Here is a 24,725-nt window from a genome sequence, read left to right as displayed (position 1 = left end):
CCCAAGCAAGCCACACAGACTGGGGGCTCCACTCCCCCGATGGACGTTTCTGGGGGGAGAGGGTGGTGTGGCGGCCCGCACACGCGGGACTCGAACCGCCATTAGGAGCCGCGGGCGGACGCGAGGTAGCACGTTTTAAACTACCCGTTCAGGGTGGACATTCCGGGAACAGTCGGACGTCACCTCTGCCCCGCGGGTCGCAGTTGCCCATGGGTAGAGAGTTTCGCGCGCTTTTCTGTTCTTGGAGTAAAGAGTCTTGAGTTCAGCACCCTCTGCCTCCGTGTGTTTCTTCAGTAGCGCATTGCGTACGGCCACAGAGGATCACTAAAATAGAGAAACTGCAAGTGGGAGAGTAAAGGAGAGTTTGGGCTCTGAGGTGAGAGTATTTCCTATCAAATAAAAGCAATGAAGGTGTCAGTAATAACAACTGCTCAAACTTCAGAGCAGAGAATACTCTGCTTTGACTTTCTATAGTATGTTTAACATGAAACAAACTTTCTTTTGACCACTTTCTCTGACCAGGTGCTGCCGAAGTAAAACAAAATTGTAGTTTATAAAAATGATTAAAACAATGTTAAGTTTGAAGTAAATCACTAATCAAAACCTGGCATACTGTTTTCTAGCTGTAGATTTTTCAGTATGAAACTAAAAAAAATGTTTTGGATTGAAAACCTTAAGATTTTCCATGTGTAGTCTGTCTCTGATGTCAGTAGTCTATGACCTGCTCTTTCCTTACTGTTGTATAAAGGCCATTTTGTTTATTTGACCTGACAGCAACCACCATGGATATTAGCAAGGTTGTTGAATAGCACACTGCTGCTATTTAGCTCCATAATAGTAAAAAAAAGTTTCACTTATTCCATCACAGCTCATTTCCCCCAGAAATGTTACTCAGAGCTACAATTGATATTCATTAAGACAACCTCTGTTTTCCTAGTCTTGCTTTCTTTCGTTTGCTATAGATTAAAGTTAAAAATGTGCTGAATTTTGCATTTCCCCAGAAGGGGATTATTTGAGTTGCAAACTGCAGGATAATTCCAGAATGATCCATGATCTTGGTACTAGCGATACCATTGGCAATTTTGTGGTTTCCTTAATTGTGAGGGGAAACGATTTAAAACCAGTGTTGATAAGGGACTGTTCTTCCAGGACTTTAGTAAAAGCAAATCTGGTTTCTTTCACAAGTCATCCAATCAGATTATGTAACTGGAGACTGTTTAGGGAATAGATCGAGAATGTGTCTCTAACTTGAACACAACTTGGTGAACTAATAAATGGGAATAATACATTTCTGGAAATTATATATCTTTGGGTAATCATAATCACTTAAAGAGTTGAAATGATTTATCAATGAATTAAACGATTCTGGATTTTGCAACTAAATAAGCTTGGTAGAAATTTGTTTTTGGATGTAATGCTAAATGGGTGCTAGAATATTGTATGCATATGGTTTACTCCTATTTGTACTTGATTCCATGATTTCAGTGAAACTGAATGTCAGTTTGAGGGTACAACAGGCAGCCAATATTTTGTTCCTAGGAGCTAAAGGCAAGTTCCAACATAAAGCTATTTTATTTCAAGGCTACCAATCATTTTTTTCTTAACTTTTACGTTGACTCCCTCTGAGATGCAGAGAATGTGTGGCAGAGGATCAGCATCTTTCCTTCTCTAAAGAATGGCAGTGCCTTGTGGGCGGCTCACTCTCCTCTGTCCATCCATGAGTTGTTACCTAACCTCAGGAGTTTCCTTGAAAATCAGTGGTCATGTATGGAGAGGGTGAAGTGTGGTGGTCGTGTTGGGGTGGGGGAATGAAGTGATAGGGGAACAGTAGTGAAAGAGAGGAGAATTGAACCTCAGTGCAGTTAGTTAGTGGCAAAGAAGGTATCAACATCATATGGCATTTATTCAATGCAGCAGCAACATTATGTACTTATATCATTTGTATCACACTGTTAACATTGGAAGGTGTCCCAAGATATTATAAAACAAAATTTGCCAAAAAAAAGCACCATAAAATGGAAAGATCAGGACAGATCAAGTAAAATTATGGTAAAATAAAAGGTAGGTATCTTAGAGGAGGAAGGAGATACAGAGAGGCAGAACGTTTTAAGAAGGGAATTCCAGAGTTCTAGGGTTTCAGGAATTGAATGCATAACCCCAAACAAAGGGGTAATTAAAATTACATTCTCAGAACTGGCAACAGACAGGTATCAGAAGAGAGTTATAGCAGGGGAGGAGACTGCCAAGGCAGGAAGTTTAGGGAGCAATTTGAATGTAAGAATGAGAATTGTAAAATCAGTGTGCTGCTTTGTAGGAAACCAGTATAGGTGAGCAATCAGCAAGGCTACAATGCAAATCAGTACATGGACACCAAGGTTTAGGATACTTGAGGTTTGTTTCCTGAAGAACAGGACAAGGAACAAGGAATGCAATAGAGTAGTTAAGCCTAGAGGTAATCAGAGTCATGGATAAAGGTTTGAGGAGTCAATGGGCTGAAGCTGGAGCAGAGCTGGGTGATGTTAGGGAGGTGACAATAGGCCGACATAAGACAGAACACATATTCGGTCTGAAGCTCATGTTGGGATCAAATATTACACCAAGGTTGTGAACAGCCTGGTTCAGCCTAAGGCAGTTCCCACGAAGAGGAATGGAGTCAGTGGCTATGAAAAGGAATTGTCAGCAGAAGCCAAAGTCAGTGGTTCTGGTCTTCTTAATATTTAGCTGAAGGAAATTTACGGCTGATCAAACACTAGATTATGGACAAGTATGCTGATATTTAGACACAAAGGAGGAGTTGATAAGATACAGCTGGGTCTCATCAGCACCACATGTGAAAGCTAACTCTGTCTTCAGATGATGCTGCTGAGTATAAGAAGTAGTAGGGATTAAACATAGATCCTTGGAAAACACCAGAGATAATGGTGCTGGAGCTGAAAGAGAAACCTTTGTAAATTATTCTCTGGCTACAATTAGATGGAAAGGTGTTAAACCAGGTGATTGCCACCCAGCTAGACTACTGGTTGATGTGGTCTATCATGACCGTAGCCAAGTCAAGAAGGATAAGGAGGAATAGATTGCCTTTGTCACAGTCATAAAATGTCTTGTTCAACACCGATGAGAGGTATTTCGCAGGGATGGAAATGTGATTTGAGAGATTCAACTGTGCAGTTCCTGGAAAGATGGCATGATTCAGAGGTGTGAGTACAATCATAACCTTGAAAGTGGGGAGTTTGGAGAAGTTTGCAAGGATGAAGCTTTTTGAGGAGAGACAAGAAATGATGCAGGGTAAAATCTCTCTGAGTAACAGTGTGGCTCGCCCGAGACTCACAGGAGCATCCTTTTTGTACTAGAATGACCTGTGATGTTTGTCATTTTTCCATGGTAGCCATTGCGAATTAAGAGAAGTTCTGTGCAACAAAAGGAAATTGGATAAAGTCTGCCTTGTCAAATCCTTGCATCCAGAAAACTCAGATATTCATTATTTCAGTCTGAACAGGATTTGAATTAAGTCCCAGATATAGGGTTAGTGAGCCAAAATTTGCTGAAAAATTATTAGTGTGTGGAATGATGAACTCCATTATTAATTTGTAAGCTGGCCAGATAATAGAGAAGAAAAGATACCATATGAATTGCAAATTGCCACGAGTTACTAAATTATTTCCATTTCTCCATTGTTAATATTTCACAAATGTCATCCCTTCGGCAACCTCACTATGCTTTTCATGAAGTTGCTACACATTAATTGCCAATTATTTTCTGCACAGAGGTTAAATCTAGTAGTTAATAGTGCAAGCTTTTTAACTGTGTGATGGCAGTTAATTACTGCCAATCAAGCTCTTTCTTGCCCGGAAGGTGAACAATAAAAAATTATTTAGTCTTATTCCTTCATATAGTTTCTGGAGACTTTATGAATTTCAGATTTTAAATCTTTGCTTACCCTTTTTCTTTCTGAATATCTCTTTTTCTTTCTCCTTCAAATTAATATCTGTTACCTTTTTATTTTTCTTTCATTTAAATATATAAATTAGAAGCAGAAGTAGGCCACCCAGAACCTTGAACCTGCTCCACCATTCAATAAGATCATAGCTGATCTGATTGTAACCTCAACACTGCATTTCCGCTTATCCCCAGTAACCTTTCAGCCCCTTGCTTGTAAAGAATCTACCTATCTCTGCCTCAAAAATATTCTTCCATTTTCATGATGAATCTTCAGAGAGAAAAAAAGTTAAACCTCATATGTGTCTTAAATGGGTGACCTCCTCACTTTTAAGCAGTGATCCATAGTTCTAGATACTTCCACAAGAAAAAACATCCTCTCCATTTCCACCCTATCAAGACCTCTCAGGATTGTACACATTTCAGTCAAATCTCCTCTGATTCTTCGAAACCCCAGCGAATATAAGCCAAGCCTGCCTAACCTTTCCTCATTAGACAATCTTCCTGTAATGGATTTGACATTAAATTCATTCACTTTAACCACTCTCCTTCACAGTCTTCAAATCTGTCAGTTAAGGAGATCCAAACTTTGTCCCATCACTCTCCAAGGTCCAATATGTTCTTTTGTTCTGGCTACACTGTTAATCAGCGTGCAGTTCTGACAATTAAAAGAGCAAAACAAAGGAGCTGGACTTAGTAGAAAAAGTTTAGTTACTTGGTGCACTGTGAGGTACCCACTTCAGCAAATCCAACCCAGTATCTAAACCACCCAATTCCTTTTAAAGATCCCATTTGACATTTTCATGCCAAAATTCAGAGCATGGTTCGGAGAATGACTTATTAATTACTATAAGCAGCACATGGGCTAAATCAACCCAGACAGATTAACAGTCAGATTTGAGACTACTGATTTAAGTTAATCCCAAAAGGTTATTAATTTGTCTTTAGTGACATTCAGAAAGATCACTCTGAGAATAAAATGCCCTTTATGTGTGTGATTTAAAACAGCTTAGGTAATGTATGTTTTTGAAAAAGTTGATGAAGCGTACTTCAACAAAAAAGAAACCAATTCATTCTAGTGCTGTTCTAGTACATGTCAGTGTTGAAAGGTTAAATTAATAGCACAGGAGTTTTTTTTCTTTCATCCCTGAGTTAGTGCAGATGTTAAGCTGTGGTGATTTACTGGATGAGCATTGTTGGTTTACACTGTGAACATTGTAGCAAAGCTGTCTTGTTAATTTTTTCATCATCATATTCATATTTTTTTAATACTTTATTGCAGTTTGAAGGCTGTAATAAGGCATTTTCTAGACTAGAAAATCTCAAGATCCACCTGCGGAGCCATACAGGGGAGAAGCCTTACCTTTGCCAACATACCGGCTGCCAGAAGGCTTTCAGCAACTCCAGTGATCGTGCCAAACACCAGCGAACACACCTGGACACAGTGAGCACAATACAGAATGTTTTGTATTATGTGTAATTGGTGTTTTCTCAGTATTGCACCCTATCAATGCACTGAAATAGCCAGTTGAGGCAATCAAGGAGAAACAGTGGGAATGTTAAAATTCTGAAAAAAGAAACAGAATAAATGCACAATAGGTTGATCATGACATTTTAAAAAAATATGCAGGTTAACTGTTTGGTCAAGAACTTCTTTAGAACCATAGAACCATAGAAAACTACAGCACAGAAAACAGGCCATTTGGCCCTTCTAGTCTGTGCCGAAACATTATTCTGCTAGTCCCATTTACCTGCCCTAGCCCATACCCCTCCAGACCTCTCTCGTCCATGTATCTATCCAATTTACTCTTAAAAGTCAAGAGCGAGCCCGCATTTACCACATCAGATGGCAGCCCATTCCACACTCCCACCACTCTTTGAGTGAAGAAGTTCCCTCTAATGTGCAGGCAGAAAACAGACTGCACCACTGCTGTTGCATTTCTGAAAGAAAATCTAACTCAAAAGGTTAGCTATCTGATGTAGTTTCAGTATTCCCTGTCATGTATACCAAATTTCCTGACCAATAGAATGAGTTAAGCAGAATTGTACCGAATGTGGCTGATTCCATACTCCCAGCAAGGAGTGGTATACACATGCAATGGCTAACAGGAAACTGGGATCCCAGAGTCAGTGATTGTTTATCCTTTTTTTAATGGGCTGAAACTGGTAGGCCTGTGATATCCACCCAAACACCACCTGTGAACCCACTTAACTGCAGCAGAAGCAAGTCATCTTCAAACCCAAATACAAAAAGAAGACGTTAGCTGCTGTGATCAATGAACATGCAGGCTAGAAGTTCACTCTCCAATATTTGTTGAAGTGGTTTATTTCAGTGGGTAAAGAAACTGTTATTGGATGGAGCAACTCTCACCTGTGCCTGTGAACTGGGGGCAGAACATACATAGAAAATTCCCGCTGCCTATTGACCCCTGCTGGTGAGGGTGTCTGTATGGAATTTTGAGGAAATCATTATCGGGTTTGGTTCTGACTTCCTGTCTACATCCCAGCCAAACCTCACAATCAAGTTTCCCACTCACTCTGGTGCTTTTCAGTTTCATTGTGGATGGTAATCTGTTCATGTTCTTTCAATTGAAAATCATTAGAAATTAAAATTAGGTGGGTTCTGCAGCAGATAGCCAGATTGTTTTACCAGATTACCGGCTTGTGATAAAAGAGAATATCACTATTTACTATCTAGCCTCGTGCACTTAAGGCAAGCCACTTGAATGAGGTACTGAACTACTCGTGGTGGTGAAACTGTTATAGAGGCACTCAATTATAGTATAGCAGACTCACCTAATATCTTCTTCTGAAATAAGGAATCCACTTACTTATAAAATCAGGCCCTATCATCTTTCACAAATCTTGGCTAATGTGCAATATTGTGTCCAGTACAGCAGAGAGAAACAAAGACCCAGTTTGAAATTCTAATGGCAGAAGTAACATTCAACTGTTTAATGTTTTCCTTAAGCTGATTCACTTTACAGTAAATCACTGCAGGGCTGTGCAGCAAGTACTTAAAGATTGATGATTCAGTACTGGAGTTTCTGCAGCATTGATTAATTGTTTTCTCAGGAGATTATTTATTGGCATACTCACTAGGCTGAATTTTCAATCCCCCTTTCTGGCACAGGAGCATGAAAATAGTACAGGGAACCTGTGTCCAGTTGTGGTTGATCCTGAAGTTGTCCAAATAGGGCAACCGCTTGAAGAGGGCACAACACATATTTTAGAAATTTAATTCAGTGAGACTCATGTACCAACTTGGGGTTGAACTTGGAGGAGATGCACCCAGTAAAGGCTGATGACAGTCCAGTAAAAGAGGAGGTTAAAAATCAGACGATTTTTGTTATTGTCAGAGCAGAAGGACTGGACGTGGTCCTCCATGTTTTACAAAACCATTCAGGATAATGTTATCAATGAAGGTCCCTCTCCACATCACAAAGAAAATTAGGTAGGTTTTATAGCACCCCAGCCAGAGATAGCAGGTTGCCTCGGGCATTCTATCTTCAACTACACCCAGGAGCTGTGTCATTAGATAGCCGTGGTGAGGAAAAATTTAGTTCATCCTGTAAATATCAGAATTTGACTGAACATGTGCCAATCAAAAAAATAAATTACAGAAGTTGTTCATTATTAATAATGTCAATGGAAGCATCAGTATTAAAATGTTTTTGTGAAATAGATTCTCTCTTTTTAAGAAAGGATATGCTGGCACTAGGGGGCAGTACTAAAGAGATTCACTAGGCTAATTCCTGGCATGAAAGGGTTGTCCTATCATGAGCAGCTCAAGAAATTAGATCTGTGTTCTTTGGAGTTTAGAAGAATGATCTTACTGAAACATATAAGATCCTTAGTGGGTATGACTACATTAATGTTGAGATGTTTGCACTAGCTGGAGAATGTGGAATGAGGGTCATAGTTACTAGACCAGTGGGTGGTCATTTAAAACTGAGTTATGTAGGAATTTCTTCTTGCAGAGTTTGGTGAATCTCCGGAATTCTTTACCCTAGTTTGTGGAGGCTAGATCACTGGGGGGTTTTAATGAGGAAGTAGATACATTTTGGAAAGATCAGGAAGTTAAGAGCTATGGAGGACTGGCACAGAAGAGGAGATGAATCCAGGGGAAGGTCATCCATGAACATATAGAATGGCAGGGCAGGCTCAAACGACTGACTAGCCAACCCCCGCCACTATTTTCTAATGTTAAGTTCTTATAAATAATTGTAAGATACGCATTCATTTTGTTTTCATGTATATTGAGTGGCTTTCTTTAATAATGCCAGTTAGTTGAAAGTGTGGTATTCAGCTGTTTTGCTGGAAGTACAAGCTACAGTTTACTCTCATGGTGTTGGACTGAGGCAGACTGCCCAGGAAGGACACAGATGTGATCATTGGTACAAATTAATTAGCTAATTAATTTACAGTTCGATTTACATTTTCTATTTGGGGAGTTTGCAAAAAAAAGGTCCCCAGTAGCTAGTGACCCCTATTCTTTAATGTGAATTTCATGTGAGGATAGAATAAGGAATTGGTACAGTACCTCTCATGATAAAATAGCCAACCTAACCTTATCTAGGCACATACATGGAGAACCACACTTAGGCCATTTGGAAGCATGGAACTGTGCTCAACCCAAGAGCTGAAGTGAAAACTGAATGAAAGGTTTGCCAGCAAGACTGTGTGATGGTTTACATTTTGAGCCAGGTAATCTTGAAAACATATGTTTAGGATCGTCAGAGGAATTGTAATTAAATAAGATAAAACAGATGCTGAATCTGTTTGAATTTATGAAACTTTCGTCATGGGATACAGAATAGGTTGCTCTGTCTTTCTGTTACAAGATTCAAATATTGATGTATGTGATGTATAAGCATAAAACGTAATTCTTTTCTTCTTTGTGCTTTCCTTCCTTTGCCAAGGAATCTCTATCTTCAGAGCTCAGGTACCACTCATTCAATCAATTCAGTCGATGATGGTAGAGACAAATTTCAATTATAATGGGGTTTCTTTTGTCCATGACGTGGGCAGTAATTTGGCAGAGAAGATTATTCAGCTGCATACAATTTACCTGATTCAGTTCATTGAAATTACCAGTTGTCAATGATGGGAGAATAATTTGCTCTGTCAGATTATTGTCCATGCAATGAAGACAAAAATTTTACCCCCGTAAATCATTATTTATTCACATTTGTGGCTTATTTATCTTATGACTAAATGTGGCAGCCTAAATAACCCAGTAAACTTGCTATGCTCTTGGGTGTGTTACACAAAGAATACCAGATCAAGATCCACTGCCAGCTGCTGCATGGCATTCTGCCCAGAGACAATTGAGTCCTATAGCAGTGCAATTTAGCTGTTGTGCCAAAGAAAGTCAGGTAAAGTTTAAAGCATTCCTAACAGTTTTTTTCATTCTGTATTGTGGGATTATTTGTTGGAATGGTTTTGCATACTTACCCAAAAGTGCTTTTGCAATTACAACTGACAATTTACATTGGTACCAAGTTAAAAGTCCACCCATCAACTATGTTTGAAACAAAAAAAATTGCTTGCATGTAATCCTATAAAGTGCAGCATTTAAATATGGCCATTGATAAATTATTGCTCTCAAACATTCTGCATTTGCAACTTCCTAATAGTTATACCTTGAGCACCAATAATAATTATCAACAGCTACAGTTGTGAAAACTATTTTCAACATTTGAATCAAATCCAGAAGCAGGGCTGTCATCTGACACCCCTGGTCAGCTGCCAGAGCCGAGCTATTTGAGTGAAGTGTCTTAAAAAGAAGAATTTCTACTTTTAGTAACTGCATTCCGGTTTAAAAGTGCTTTTGCACAGGAAATAATAATTCACTATTTCATAGCAGAAGGAATCGTATGTACAGAGTCAGGATAGAATTGTCTTAATGAGACTCAGCAGCGATTGTGAAGTGTAAAACTTTTCCCTCTCTCAAACATTTACAGAAACCATATGCTTGTCAGATCCCAGGGTGCACAAAGCGCTACACTGATCCAAGCTCATTGAGGAAGCATGTCAAAGCACACTCTGCCAAACAGCAACAGGTGCGTAAGAAGGTAAGAAATAATCATAGATTATCCAGTATATGTCATGTACTGGACAATCACGTCTTTTTGGGGAATATGAATTTATTTTACAAGAACTAAATGCTCTTTTCTCACATATATTTTTTCAATTGAGAACACTGAACATGCCACAATTGGGAAAAAATAGAAAGACAAATTAAACTAGGAATTAGTGGTTACGAATGCCAACTTCAGGTTTTAGAAGCCAACTATGTAGAAGAAGGAAAGACCCAGGGGCAAAAGACATCCATAGGTTTTGCATTCTTGAAAAATATGCATTTGAACATGAGATGGTATGACTAGTCTTGAGGAGGAGAAGCATGTCATGTAGTATATGATATAATATGGGTGAGTTGCTTGTGCCTGTTCTGCCTCTATAAAAGTTTTCCCTTTTATAGCAACTAACATCAGCTTTTAGAAGCTTCAAGCAAGTACTGACACAACAGTACTTCTACTCGTTCTGGCTCAATGGGAAAAAGTTAAACAGAAATTGCTGGAAAGACTCAATATGTATGAATATCAATGATAAAGTGAGCCAATTTTGGTCAACACCTTATCAAAGACAAAGAAGGAAATGAAAACCATGCCTCACCTTATCAGAGATATTCTCTTTGTCCTACCTCTCACTCCCCACTCTTTCTGCAACTTAAAACCAACTTATTTTCTTTCTTCATCAACCTGAAATGTTAACTCTGTTTCTCTTTCCACAGAAACTGCCTGACCTAGGAAAGGCAGGGACTAATCGGGAATAGCCAGCATGGCTTTGTCAAGAGCAGATCCTGTCTGACCAATCTGATTAAAATCTTTGAAGAGCTAACAAAGTGTACTGATGAAAGTAGTGGAGCAGATGTGCTTTACATGGATTTGACAAGGTCCCAAGTGGGAGACTGGTCCAAAAGATTAGGGCCCAAGGGATTCAGGGCAAGTTGGTAAATTGGATCCAAAATTGGCTTGGTAATAGGAATCAGACTGTGATAGTAGAGGATTGTTTTTGTGATTAGATGCCTGTAACTAGTGGTATTCCACAGGGATCAAGTGCTGGGACCTTTGCTGTTAGTAATAGAAATGAATGATTTGGATGTGGATGCGGGAAACAGGATTAGTAAGTTTGCAGATGACACAAAGATTGGTGGAGTTGTTGATAGTGTGGAGGGTTGTCTTAGGCTGCAGAGTGCTATTGATATGTTGAGAAATGGCAGACAAAGTTTGATCCTCATAAATGCGAGGTGATGCCTTTGTGGAGTACCAATGAGACTAGGACATACAACATGAATGGTAGGGACCTGGGGAGTATCTAGGAACAGAGGGACCTTGATGTACGAATTCAAAGATCCTTGAGGTTGACAGTTCAGGTAGAGAACATGGTGAAGAGGGCAAATGGGATGGGCATTGAATGCAAGAGCAGAGAGGTTATACTCCCAACTTTATAAAACATTGGCCAGACCTCAGTGGGAGTATTGCATGCAATTCTGATCACCTCACTATATACAAGACATGATAACTGGAGAAGGTGCAGAGGACATTCACCAGGATGTTGCCTGGGATGGGGCGTTTCAGGAGAAACTGGAGAGGCTGGGTTTGTTTGCCCTGCAGCAGAGGAGGTTATGAAGAGATGTGATCGAGATATATAAAATTATGAGGGACATAGATAGGGTAGACTGCAGGAAACTATTCCCAAAATCAGAGGGAGATGAAACTAGAGGACATGGACTTAGGGTAAGGTGTAATGGATTTAGAGAGGATCTGAGGGGGACCTTTTACACACAGAGAGTCACAATTACCTGGAATACATTGCCTGAGAGAGTGGTAGAAGCAGAGTCACTGAAAACATTTAAGAAGTGTCTAGACGAGCACTTGAATTGCCTAGGCATAGAAGACAATGAGCCCCAAGTGCTGGAAGATGGAATTAATACAAATCGGTGGCCACTGGTGAGCATTGACATGGTGGGCTGAATGGTCTGTTTCCATGTTGTATGACTCAGTGGCTCTATGATAGTTTTCAGAATTTTCTATTTTTATTTCAGTTTCTTGACTTTCAGGAAAAAGATAAATCTCTTGTTAAGAAACAAAACTTATCATTAGTTCATAGGTGCTGATTTAAGTCCTAAAGTGGGCAGTGTGATTTTAATGAGGAGGCCTGAAACAAGCATAAAGCTTTTCATTTACTTTTGTAAGGGATCCAGTGCTTGTTTGTGTTACAGCAGGCAACACCTGCAAAATGACTTCAAGTGTGAAATTTTTCAGATACCCTTACTAATTCATGAAATTTAATGTCATTATGCTTATAAAACAGGCCCAATGACTTCCAATTTCTATTTTAAGAATTTCTATGAAACATTGAGCTAATAATATAATGGTAGGTGTTTAATGCACTAAATTACATTGGTATGTCTATTTAGACATTAACAGGCATGATATCCTGAAGCCTCAGGTGTCTTTGAAATATTTATTGTGGACACCATGCACAAAAGTGCACATGAGCAGTTGCACAAGTTATATGCTGTCAAGATCCCATTCAGCATTTGTGAGACTAACCTGCATTTTGTGGCTGTTGTGACCATGATTCAATTAGGCAATCGAGAAGGTCATGCATGAATGGGGGGAAAAAATAGAACAGAGTTCTAAATCAATAAGATGTAAAAAGGGATATCAACCAGTAAAAAAAACAAGGTGTTAAAAAAATCCTTAGTTTTAGTTTGTTTTCCTCGTCTTAATCTTCACTATGGTTCTTGGATGTCATCAATGGCTGGTAAAACACTCAAGAGCCATTCGTAATGAATCAGGCTGCTGAGAATTGCCAGCTGTTCAATAGGTGGCATCACATCCTTGTTTACTACTAACCTTTATAAGCAAACACGTTTTTGCCAGAGTCAATGGATAGCAATGGGAATTCTGAGTATTTTGCTTACTCCCTAGTTTGAGAACAGGTGAGAGGTGGCTAAAGCCACTTGTCGCTTCCATTAATGATTTATCTGTAAATATAGTGGATTCCAATAATCAAATATGACAACCTCTGCTTTTAGGATATCAATCGTTCAAGAATTCTTAAAATCATTATCAGAATTGGACAGATTAGGAAGGTTTCAACTTGAACCCAGTGGAAAACTTCATAATTCTGATGGTCTGTTTCCAAAGTAGATTTGCATTCAAAGCAGTTTGCACTCACTTGGTATAGAATACTACCTTCTCCAATAAATAAAGCCGTAACTAATTTGCATTGGCACTTTGTGGATTGAATGTGGCCAGTGCAATATATAATGGAAAAATTTACATAGGCTGCCATTCAGTGCAGCAAATTCAGACTCCATGTATAGACAGCAAACCAGCTAAAAGAATATAAATTTGGATGCTGCACATTGGATATGCTATGTATAAACTCAACTTAAGGTGGAATCAATGTGATATTCAGGTAAAGATCAGCTATGGTTTTATTGAATGGCTGTGCAGGCAGACAAAGGGCGGAGTGACACAGTACCGTAGCGGTTAGCGCGACTCTATTACTGCGCCAGTGATCGGGGTTCGATTCCCGTCGCTGTCTGTAAGGAGTTTGTACGTTCTCCTGTGTCTGCGTGGGTTTCCTCCCACATTGCAAAGACGTAATTAGGTTTAAAATGGGCGGCACGGACTCATTGGGCCGGAAGGGCCTGTTACCACGCTGTAACTAAAACTTAAATTTAAAATTTAAAATTTTGTATCTTCGTATGTTCTTCCATCTTATGTTCACCTCTTGCAGTCATTGTGGGTCTAATTGATGTAGATTGTAATCTGCTTTGCTAAACTGAGTCTTAATGGGCGTAGACCTCTATCTAATGTGTTGGAAAGAGATTGGAATGTTATGTTCAAAATGGAGAAGGACAGATTAATGGTTGCAGAATTATTAAATTGGATATAGTAAGAGAGTTGACAGGTCATTAGCTTAGATTGAGTAAGCAGACTGTGATAAATGGCCAGAACAAAAATAGGTATTTTCAGTGTTAAACTGTTTGGGTGAATAATCTCTTTTTTTAATTATTTTGAGTTATTACTGTGGAGAGTGGAGTTATGACTGGCAGAAATGTTACTTAACAAAACTGCAGTTCATTTACAGTTTGACAACTTGCAGTTCTTAGTGCTTTCTTACTTTGTTATCGGATGTTTGACCCAAGTCAAAAGTAAGAAATTAGCAAATAGAGTTCCTGTTTGAATGCAACATTCTCTTAGTCATGAACACATGCACTCAAAGCCATGGTTTAAAAGTCCCTTTCCATGGTTTATGGGTTTAAGATGTTAAGCCATAAAGTCTGTTAGTACAGAATGCTGGTGAGATTGCTTGTTAGGAGATTGCCTTTACATATATCTGCAATTGAAGATGGATATTTCTGCTCCCTGGTATCTTTTCAGTGTCACAACTGGGTGCTCAAACATTATCATTATCAGTATCTTGGGAGTGTTATGGATCTGCTTTACTTGGATTTCTGCCTGCAGAGCACCAACTCCATTCCAGTCCCCTTATCCTAGGAGTTTTAACACATGAATTGAATTTGCATTGAAAAAAGGAAACTTTGTTTTCCACCTTCCCCCAGCACAATAGCTGATAGCTAATATTTTTTTATTAGGCAAGTACCAGATTTTTTTTCTAAACAATATAGTGAATAGCACAATTCATTACAAATGTTGGTTTCAACAACTGGAATTGTAGTGTCCCAACAGCAAGTGTCTTCCATTCAGGGAACACACTAAACCCTGAATGCATGAGAACATATTTGTATTGGCAGTCATGTGGTAATACTTCTAGTGGCAACAATATTACTGACATTGAGAGCCTTTACAATCTATTGTTGTACTAAAAAATCATTTACTTTAAAATATGCCAAGGCTATCTATGGTTTCTATTTTCAAAGCAAAAGGATGATGACATGACTCTGGAGTGGAACAGGCTGTGTAGTGAAGGTATACTATCTCATAAAAATGCACTCACCTAATGTAACTGTAATCTGACATACCACAGTAACCCCTCAGTTAAGTTTAAAGAATGGTTGGATGTCCATCAGAGCTTGAGATTGTTTTTACATATGGTCACAATTTAATGATGCAGCATGGCATTCTGTGACAGATTTTTTTTTTGTAAAACAAGTATTGATTATGTCAAATTAAGCAGATTCAGAGAGATTTCATCCAGCTACCACCCTTGTTTTTGCACTTAATCATTTAATTCATTTTAGGAATAAAAAGAAAGAATGGTGACTGTATTTAGATGTTTCATTTCTTAATACAGTGAGATAAAAAGGGATCTAAGTTTGCAGATATGTATATCCTCAAAGTGGATGGAAAGATTTTTAAAAATTGCCACAAATAAATGGAATATTGCTATTGACAGTCAGAAGAAATGGATACATAGCAAAGGGGTAATGACAACCTTCTACAACATGATGTTTAGGTTGAATCTTGGGCTTTATGCCTAAAGTTAGAATAATAACTCTGGAGAGATGCAGCATAAATTTATTGGGATAATTCAAGTGATAAGAAAATTAAACTGACTGGAAAACTGGGGCTACAATTTCTCAAACTAAGAAGATAAAATTTGGTTTTGAAAATGGTGTTGTGAATGCTTAAGGTAATGTACAAAGTAAATAATGTCATTTGCAATGTCAATTCAATTAAAAGGTTGTGATCACCAGCTAACAAAGATGAGAACTAATGAGGGTTCAGATTGAAGACACCTTTTGATACAGCTACAGTTATGAGGACTGCTTTTGTGACAAGTTGTCACCTTAGCTAAATACAACATAGAATATTATTGGATAATTAGTTCAAAAATAATTCAAAGGAATGTGATGTGAAACAAGGAAAATGGTGATAAGTTTTAGGAGGAGGAAGAAAAATTGAACTTTTGTAATTAGTCTCATTCAGTTCAAACAAGAATGTGCTAAAGAGCCTCCTCCTCAGCTGAAATATCGAGACTTATGTGACTATTATTAAGTGGTACTTGTAGAAAGTCTACAGATGTGGATGGTTGGGCACAGAGAAGGTTGGGGGCTGTGATAATCTGAAAAAAGGTTACAATCGTGGTTCTTTCATAGAAAATGATCCTTTGGGCAAGAATCACTTAAACACACTGTGGTATGCAATCACTGAAACTGAATGTATCACCAGCTTCAGGAGGATGCGGAGGAAGAAAGGGGCTGGATTGAAATGTGTTTTCTGTAAGAGCATAGCAACCACATCAACTAAGGATTTACATAATACATTGATGAAATAAACAAAATGTATAAAAATGACAGCAGATTTTTATTTTTATAGAAGTAGTAATGTGGTTTACTTTGAATTATCAATGATAATGGAGTAAACTGTGTGTTTATGTTGAGTTATTTCTGTGAACTGAATTATGCCTGGTAACAGTGTGTTGGCAGGGGCTCCTGAATCTGAAATTGAAGATTAGATTAATTCCGCTTTGTTGGGTTTGTTCCCCCTGCTGTTTTTAATCTTCTTCTCCATTTGTGTTTTAAGCACTATATGTCTCGCACAGTATTGCCAAGAGCAATCATTCTGCTAGTTATAAGATAGATGTCAAGATGATTTGCTACAGTTAGTTGAATGGGCTGAACTTTGCTGGTTATGATCCAATCCCAGCAAGTGTTTTCTGTTACAAAAAAAACCCAAATTCATCAATTAAAAGAACTCAGCTCATATGTTTCCCTTTCAAAAAGCTCACAAAATTTCATCAACATTCTCGGTACATTCTTGGAAGTTTCTGTATCCTATTGGCTCAATGAGATATACCCTTTTATAAATTGAATACAACTGTATGTTAACTGGCCTTCCCAGTGCTCTAGGTACGTGTTCAGTCAAGTATGGTAACTCAGGTCTTTGATCATTGATTTGGTGGATGACATACATAGCTCCTAGGAGACTGTGGACAGGATAATTTAACATGGTGTAAAGGTTCCAACTTCAGAATCATAATCATTTACTCTGCTGTTGTTGGGAGTCATTGTAGTCTGGACCATTTACAAATTGACTTGCCTTATTAACCAGAGGAGGTGTGTCAGAGAAATCTGAGTCACAATAATGTATTGCACAAACAGGATAAGGGATTGTTGTGATTTCTGCTGTAAGTCTGTGCTCTGGGGAGGCACATTGTGTCTAAGAGGCACTGACTTTAGGTTTCTTATAGTTTTGTGTGGAAATTTTTTAAAAATGTCTTAATATAAATATATTTGTCCTGTTCATAAATTAAAACGTTCAGGTTCCAATATAAGTAGAGTATGAAACAAGAAGAAAGCATCAAGCTTAAGTGTTAGTTGAGATGCTCGTACAGTTGCAGACAAGGCTGAATTAGATCCAGCCCAGCTCAGAAGGATGGGTGATGAAAAGAATAGGGCTCTGTAGATGCATCACAAGGCAGGGAGAGTCTGTTCCAGGTGAAGTGGTGGGAAATGATGGAAATATAAAACTCCAAACATCAGGCTATGGAGGAGTGATAAGATGAAGCTGTGGATAAATTATAGAAATCCTGGGAGTTAGGAACTATATGGTGAAAATGGATGAGAGATATGAAAGGTCCACACTGATCAATTTTTACCTGCATGTAGTACCCAAGAAGATGGTGGTTGAGAACTTGTGCAGGATGAACTTGGGACTGAATTGCAGAACTGGTCCTATGATGTAGCCGTGGCTGGGCAAGACATGTTGAGGAGGCAGAAGTGATGTAAAACAGTGATACAGCCAACAGGAGATGATTCATCAGAATTGAGGACATCTAGAATGCACACTTCTGGGTTGACAAACACACCTTTACTGTTGAGTAGATCTCAGAAGTTAATAAAATGCATAGACAACTTAATTTATAGCTGATAACTGGGCATTTAATGTAAATATTTAACCTGGTGCATAATTGCCTGCATGTAAAAAGTTATTGTAGGTAAGGTTTAATATATGTGATGGTGACAATGTGCATGGGTTTCATACTTTCTGTCAAGGGGAAGTGGTGAAATATAAATGAATGTGAAAGTACATTTAAGAACTACATATACCAATTTTTATAACCTTGATACATTGTTGTACTAACCACTTCTCTTAGTTGATTCTTGAAATTTTGTCGGTAACTCTTGTGAACAGCAACACACATGAGCCAATGTGCACTACAATAGGAGAGATTAAATATAGTTTATTGAAGGATTAGGCTTGATAGACAACTGGCATCTTCTTTTACATCTTATGTTGGAATCTGAATATGTTTCAAATTATGAAGAGGAGAAATATATTTATATTCTGACAATTTTGTTAATTTCCATATGAAATTCTCAGTAGTTTTGGTTGGTTCTCTAGTACCAATACTGCTGCTATCTTTTCCTGAACAGGTCTCTGCCCATTCTTGTCAATTTAGAAATAGGGAAATGATCCTGGCCAACAATTTGTAGACTCAGTTCCCAGACATGTGACAATGTGGGTTTTATATCTAACAATGCCACTGTAAAAGCAACTATAGATTTCTGCCCACTCAATATGTAGCTACTCCTTCCCTATCTGTATCTGCCTTCTCAAGTAATTGGCCAAAATCATTCACAACTTCTTTACTGTCACTTGTTAGAAACTGGACCTCTGAATTGTTGCAGTTGTTTCAATATATCATTCAATCATTTCTTTGGCATCTGTGATTGAGCGTGGAAATACAGAGATTAAAACAAATAAAATTCATATTGTCTAAAGCATGGAGCCTGATAAAGAAAGGACAGTCATATTGTGATGTATGTTTCTCAGCAAGGCCAAAACAGAATAAGATCAAGAGGGTTTGCTGACATTGATAAAAATGTTAAATTTTTGGTAAGTTTTCCTTTCCCAGCTTTCTCTACTTTCTTGAACATACTGGGCTAGAAATTGTGTGGTGCATTGCAATACATATTGGATTCATACCAAATTCCTGCAGGACAGTGAGGAAACAATTTTTTTAACGCATGGAAAGTGCAAGAAATCCTGTGCATAAGTGGCTCAGTTTCCAGAAGTTTATTATCCTGAATCCACCCCAAGCCCTAATAAAAGAAAGAAGTAAGCCTTCTCTTGATTGTGCTCTGTTGTAGATTGGTTTGCTGGCTTTGGTGGTAGACTTGTAGACAGTGATTCAAGCAAGGACAGGCTTTGAAACTTGTGCTTGAGCAGATGGTTATCCTCCTGTTACAGCCTGTTCTTTTTATCAAGACCCACAGAATTTTTCTTCTGTGCATGCATGCTCCAGTTGTTTAGTAGTGTCAACAAACTCACATTGCATGCTCACAGTTGTCACTAGCCTCCATGCCTAAAGTATGTCACATGCACAGAGGCTGCCAAAGCTTCTTCATGTACCCCTTATGACTGAATTCAATGACATGCTGACTAAAGTTTAAAAGGATTAGAAAACAAACGAATTGGAAGTTGGCCTATGTATAGCACAAAACAGACTGCTGATTTGCAATTTTACATTTCTGTCACTGACTAAATGTGTTGAGTTTTTCAACTGCGAATTACATCACAGTTGTGCCTAATCATGTCCTCACTGAATACCTGTCATGAACTCGTTCTGTTTCTGCTGAACCATTGGAAATCCACACCTTGAGACCTTGATGTACATTGATCAAAAATTAGCTGCAGCAGACCCACAACAAGCAATGGGTGCGATGCAAAAGGATTTTCGGTAAAGTACCAATATGAAATGAGGAATGTATAAGTGTTGTTCTTGGGAAGTATTCAAATATTTTTAACAAGGGGTAAGTATGAGTCAGTAATCCATCAGATGATTGCTATTTCAGTAGTCCTGCAGATGAAATATAACAATATCAAAGCCAGTAGAATTCCTAAGAAATGAGTAAAACAATGCTGAGGAGGATTCTAGTTTCCAGCTCACACATAACGATCTGTAGTAATGATGACCTATTTCCATTTGTTATACAGCTCTGTATGCCTGCCTAGTTATGAAGCATTCTATTAAATGGGTCACATGCCCATCAGACAGCTGATATTCTTTGAATGTATGAAGTACAGGTTGGCTAACAGAATTGTACAAAAAAAATCAGGAAACTAAGAATTAAATGAATTAGCTGCTGCATAAACATAGCATTGTTCAAGTTTATTAACCAGAGTGAAACCATAAGTGATCTGTAACTTCATTCTGGTTCAGCATTCCCAGTCTTCTATTGGAAATTCATGTGAAACAACTGTTGCATTTACTTTTGAAGATTTGTAATCCTATAGTTTTCCATCCTCTATGTTTAAAACGAAGTTCAGGGAAGGTTCCTCCTCCCATGTAGCTCTTGAATCAAGCTGGCAGGAAGCCCACAAGATAATGTAATGTCATTTTCCATTTGGTTGAGGTTTCTGTAGATTCATCAATGTTGTCCCAGCTGAAAATGCATGTTCCTGGTAATTACAATAAGTATGTTTACTACCTATACATGGAAAGAAAACAGAAGTGCATACACAAAACATGGCTATGGAAATGGGAGCTAAATGTGGCACTCATGAAAATTCTTCATTAAAACTGTACATATAGGAAGTATAAAGTAGGCTCTTGCTTCCACAATCATTAGCAAAAATATGAGAAAAGCTGTCTCATAACTGTGTTGAAAGCCTCCTTAGATGTTTTTCTACCTTCTTTACTGGTCTGAATCTGCAATTAATTTAGCCAAAAATACGATTAAATACTATTTTTATATGTCTCACTGAGAATATTAAAACTGAAACTAAATTCCTCTTAGATTGTAAAAGGTTTTATTTCAGTAATTATGGTTAATGTTACAATTATATCCCCTTTTTTAACTTATTTTAAATCTCCAATCCTTCCTGATTACATAAGTGCATATTAAAAAAACGGAAATGTTTGCCTTACTAATTGGGTACAACAGAGTAAAGAATGAAGTAGAAGTATATCCAATGAAAGAGAAAACGCGGAACATTGTACATACTGATTCAGAATTACAGTCACTTTGGACAACATAGTTCACTTAATATGAAGTAATTCCATTTTTATTCTTCAGCTTTTTCAAAAAAATTATGAACGTTAGTAAATATAGTCAAAAAGTGGATAGTATTCAATTAAATGTTAATGAAGTTATAACCTAAACAGAATAAAGGATAGCTAAACCCAGAGTGATCAAGGAAGGATAAAGTGTAGAATTGGGATGAGCAGAAGTTTTTCATTTCAACACTGGATAAATTATAAAGACAAGGGAAAACAGGTGGAAAAAAGAATGAGAAACCAGGAGAAGGATTGAATGGGAAAACTAATAGCTGCAATAAACAAAAAAATGTCCCTCATTAACAAGAAAGATTTTTTAAAAATATATATTTAGTAAACAAAAGTTGAAATGACATCTTGTTGCACTAAAGCCACAAAATGAACCTGGACACAAAGGAGCAGCAGAACTACACGTGGTCTTGGTGTAGAATTTTACTTTTCCAGTGGTGAATAACCTGTCTTAGTTTTGAAGACTGGGCTTTAGATGAAGTTAGATCCAAAGAATGCCAAACAGATGTCTTGAGTCAGTTTGCTGTCTTGGGTGATGGAATGCTTGTTACCTATCACTATCCTAAAACAGCAGTCTAGGTTATTTGTTAGTCTTGCAATTTAATTGGGTATATTACTTGACTCAAGGGATACACGAAACAAATGAGGGCTTAAGTTAACTTTTCTGTAAATTTACTAAATTTATGAAAAAATTCTAAGGATTAGTAGGTAGCTACTACAATTCAAGTATTTACTTTTAAGGCCCAGAGGTATTCCTGGAAAATGTACATCAATGTGTGAAAAACCATTTGGAGGAAACTTTTTTGAATTGATTTTATGAGGTTTCTCAGAGCTTTTTGCAGCACAATTTGTCAATGAACCATCAGCTTGTATTCAAGGAAAGAAATTCAGGAGCTAGAAATAAAATCACCATATTTGGTCTTTTTACTGATGCTCATCTGGCTACGGAGTGGATTTCTCTAGCTCTATTCATGGTTTTAATTAGTCCTTGAATCAACAGGCCAATATGCACCTCACCTCCTCCATTTAAATGTCTTCAGGGAATTTAAAAGCACCCTTGTATATTATTGCCAATATTCCATGGACCAATATGGTAGCATTCGAGGTAATCTTTCTTTAAGAGCTGCATTCAGTTTAGATCGACTCCTGAAACATCTCCAGAACTCCTGCCCAGAAAGCTGGCAGATTCTCAATTTTTGATGCAATCATCTGAGCAGCCTGTTAATCAAATGTAAGTGATGCCATAAAAATGTAGTCGTGCATGCCTCAGATTGATGATATTGTGGGCTTTTGGTGCTGTCTCTTCTCCCTACCCCCTATTCCTGGCAACTCAAATCCCACTCCAGCTTTCCCTCACTGTCAATATATTGATTTAGTTTTAATCCAATCTTGACTATAAGAAGACCAGAAAATAGAACCAGGAGTAGGCCACTTGGCTCCTCACCTGCCCCATCATTCAATATTATCATGGCTGTTCTATGCTAGCCTCAACTCCTCTTCTGTGCCAGTTCCCCCAAACCATCAATTTCTTGACCTTCAAGTATTTCTCTACATCTCACTCTTGCATAACTGTGTGTGATATGCGAATGTCTCATAGTGGCTGCCATGTAGGTAACGTGGCAGCCATTGTGCACCAATGTCCTGCCAACAATGTTGAAATCGGTGATCAATTTAAATGTATCTTTGTTGTTCAGAACAGAGGATGTCCTATTTTTCTTTAAGTGATATTATACCCTGTAGTTTTAATATGATCTTGAATACAAGAAGACAAGAAAATGGGACAAGTCCATAACACCACTTCCATAGGCAAGTAGGAACTTGGTGGAAATGTTCAGCAAAAAAAAATGGCCCTCTTGAGTCTGCTGTTTCTCAGATTCTCACTGGAACATCACTGTCTTAGGTCTGGTTGGCCTTGAATTCACAACCAGCACACTCAGCCAGGCTTAGTTGCAGATGTCATTCTTTCCATCTGGAAGTGTGGCTCACAGCACCTATTTAATTAGCTGTTTGAAAGTTAGATGTCTGTCACTGATTCTTTTGAACAGGAGTTGGGTGGTCAGCTGTTGAAATTCCTTCCCTCCAGTGGTAATCTATTTGAAGGTTTCAAAAATACTTAAGATGTTAACAATTGAGAAAGGAAAATGAGACACAAATTAAAAATTAGGATATGAAAAATAAGGAAAGTCAGGTGGAATGTTTTCACCCAAATGATAATAGACCTACAGAATAAATTACCAAAGAGTAGACAACATAAATGGACTCGAGAGACTATCTGTGTTTTCCTGAAGAGAAACAGATGGAGGGATACATCAGATAAATGGGGGGGGGGGTTGAGATCTCTGGAAAGTGTACAGTCTGTTGGTTTGCTGGTTTTCTCTAGTTATTCTGTTCTTTTGACGTATACACGAATGCATTTTCTAACATGAGCGATTGGATTGCAGATAGTAGCAGTAACTCTGAGATTTTATTCCTCCCTACCCATCTATTCCACTATAACCTGAGTACAGGGGTTTGGTGGTCACTGGTCAGATAATCCAGCTCCATATGGCAGAGCTAGATTGGGCATGAGACTTGGTTGGTAGGTAGGTAGGTAGGATGCTTGGTAGGATCTAGGCAGTCTGAAGAAACTTCTGCCTCCCTCATCCTATCTTAATTTACCTGAGAATAGGCTTAAGAAGACCTCCTGCAACTTTACCTTTATACTTGTACAATATACCACATTCAGGCACTTAATTCACTAACCACGCCCCACCCATTCTTGAATTTCTGCCAGAAGTTCTCACTTAGCAAAGCTCTGGGTTAAAATCCAACCTATTGGATCCTAAGAAAATGCTCCACCAGTTTTCTAAAAGGAAGCGAGATTTGAATTTGTCATGGAAGATTTTTTATTATTCTGTTCCACTTTCTGGAAAATTCAGAGATGTGAGGTGTTGGTGGTAGACCAGCAGGGAAGGATGGCGGTTCTGTTGTAAGGTTAACACAATGGTGGTGTTCTAATGATCTGTCTCTGCATAACATCCTATCACTTTCCACGTTGGATCACTATTCATGGTAGAAAAATAAATGCCAATAAAAATACTAGCTCATCTGTAATCAGCTAAGAATATTTCTCACCACGATGATGCTGCTTGACTTTGATCCAGCAGTCTCTGTTTTCGTTAAGAATAAATCAATACTGGAATATTGCTGTTTTAAATATCAGGGTCTACTTTGCAATGCACTTAGACTCTCAATTATCAGAAAAACCCTGAATCTATTTTAGTTGTTATGTTCCCACAATTAAATCATTGTTTAGCTGCAGCTCCTGCAAATATTTAAGACTATATGATAATGAGCTAAAGCAACATCTGACATGTGTTGATCGCAGTCTTTTCTACTTTACGTTCCCTTTTATTTGAAGCTGCGCTCGGGAACTGAACTTGAACAAGATATGATGAACGATTGCTCAACTATTCAAGCTCTTCAACCAGCAACTTCGCCGTGCAGTGTAACAAACAACACAATTGGAAGAACTTTGGTGGTCAATCATGAGCTATATCCAGGTATATTTTAAATATTTCAAATAAAATTGTCTCATCCACATAAATTATCCTCATGCTAGATTATAACACCAACTACAGTTGTTTTGTATAAAATGTGAAAACTTCCCTATTATATTCCTGCCTACCAGAACTCATTGCCTGATGCCTTTACCTTCCCAGCTCCCTACTTAATTTCAACAATAACAT

The 24,725-nt window shown here is 38.1% G+C and overlaps 1 protein-coding gene across 2 annotated transcripts in view; it reads left to right on the top strand.

The window, feature by feature from the left end:
* LOC127568400 (zinc finger protein GLIS3-like) overlaps nt 1–24,725 on the top strand; it is a 282,009-nt gene that overhangs the window by 202,304 nt on the left and 54,980 nt on the right. For both annotated transcript variants that reach the window (XM_052012083.1, XM_052012084.1), the window contains exons 4-6: nt 5,219–5,380; nt 9,903–10,013; nt 24,398–24,539. In XM_052012083.1, the coding sequence (XP_051868043.1) occupies nt 5,219–5,380; nt 9,903–10,013; nt 24,398–24,539 (415 nt within the window). The remainder of the gene's footprint in view (nt 1–5,218; nt 5,381–9,902; nt 10,014–24,397; nt 24,540–24,725) is intronic.

The sequence above is a fragment of the Pristis pectinata genome, chromosome 3, assembly GCF_009764475.1.
Source record: "Pristis pectinata isolate sPriPec2 chromosome 3, sPriPec2.1.pri, whole genome shotgun sequence".
NCBI lineage: Eukaryota > Metazoa > Chordata > Chondrichthyes > Rhinopristiformes > Pristidae > Pristis > Pristis pectinata.
Note: the sequence above shows the minus strand (reverse complement) of the source record. Positions and strands in the feature narration are given on the sequence as shown.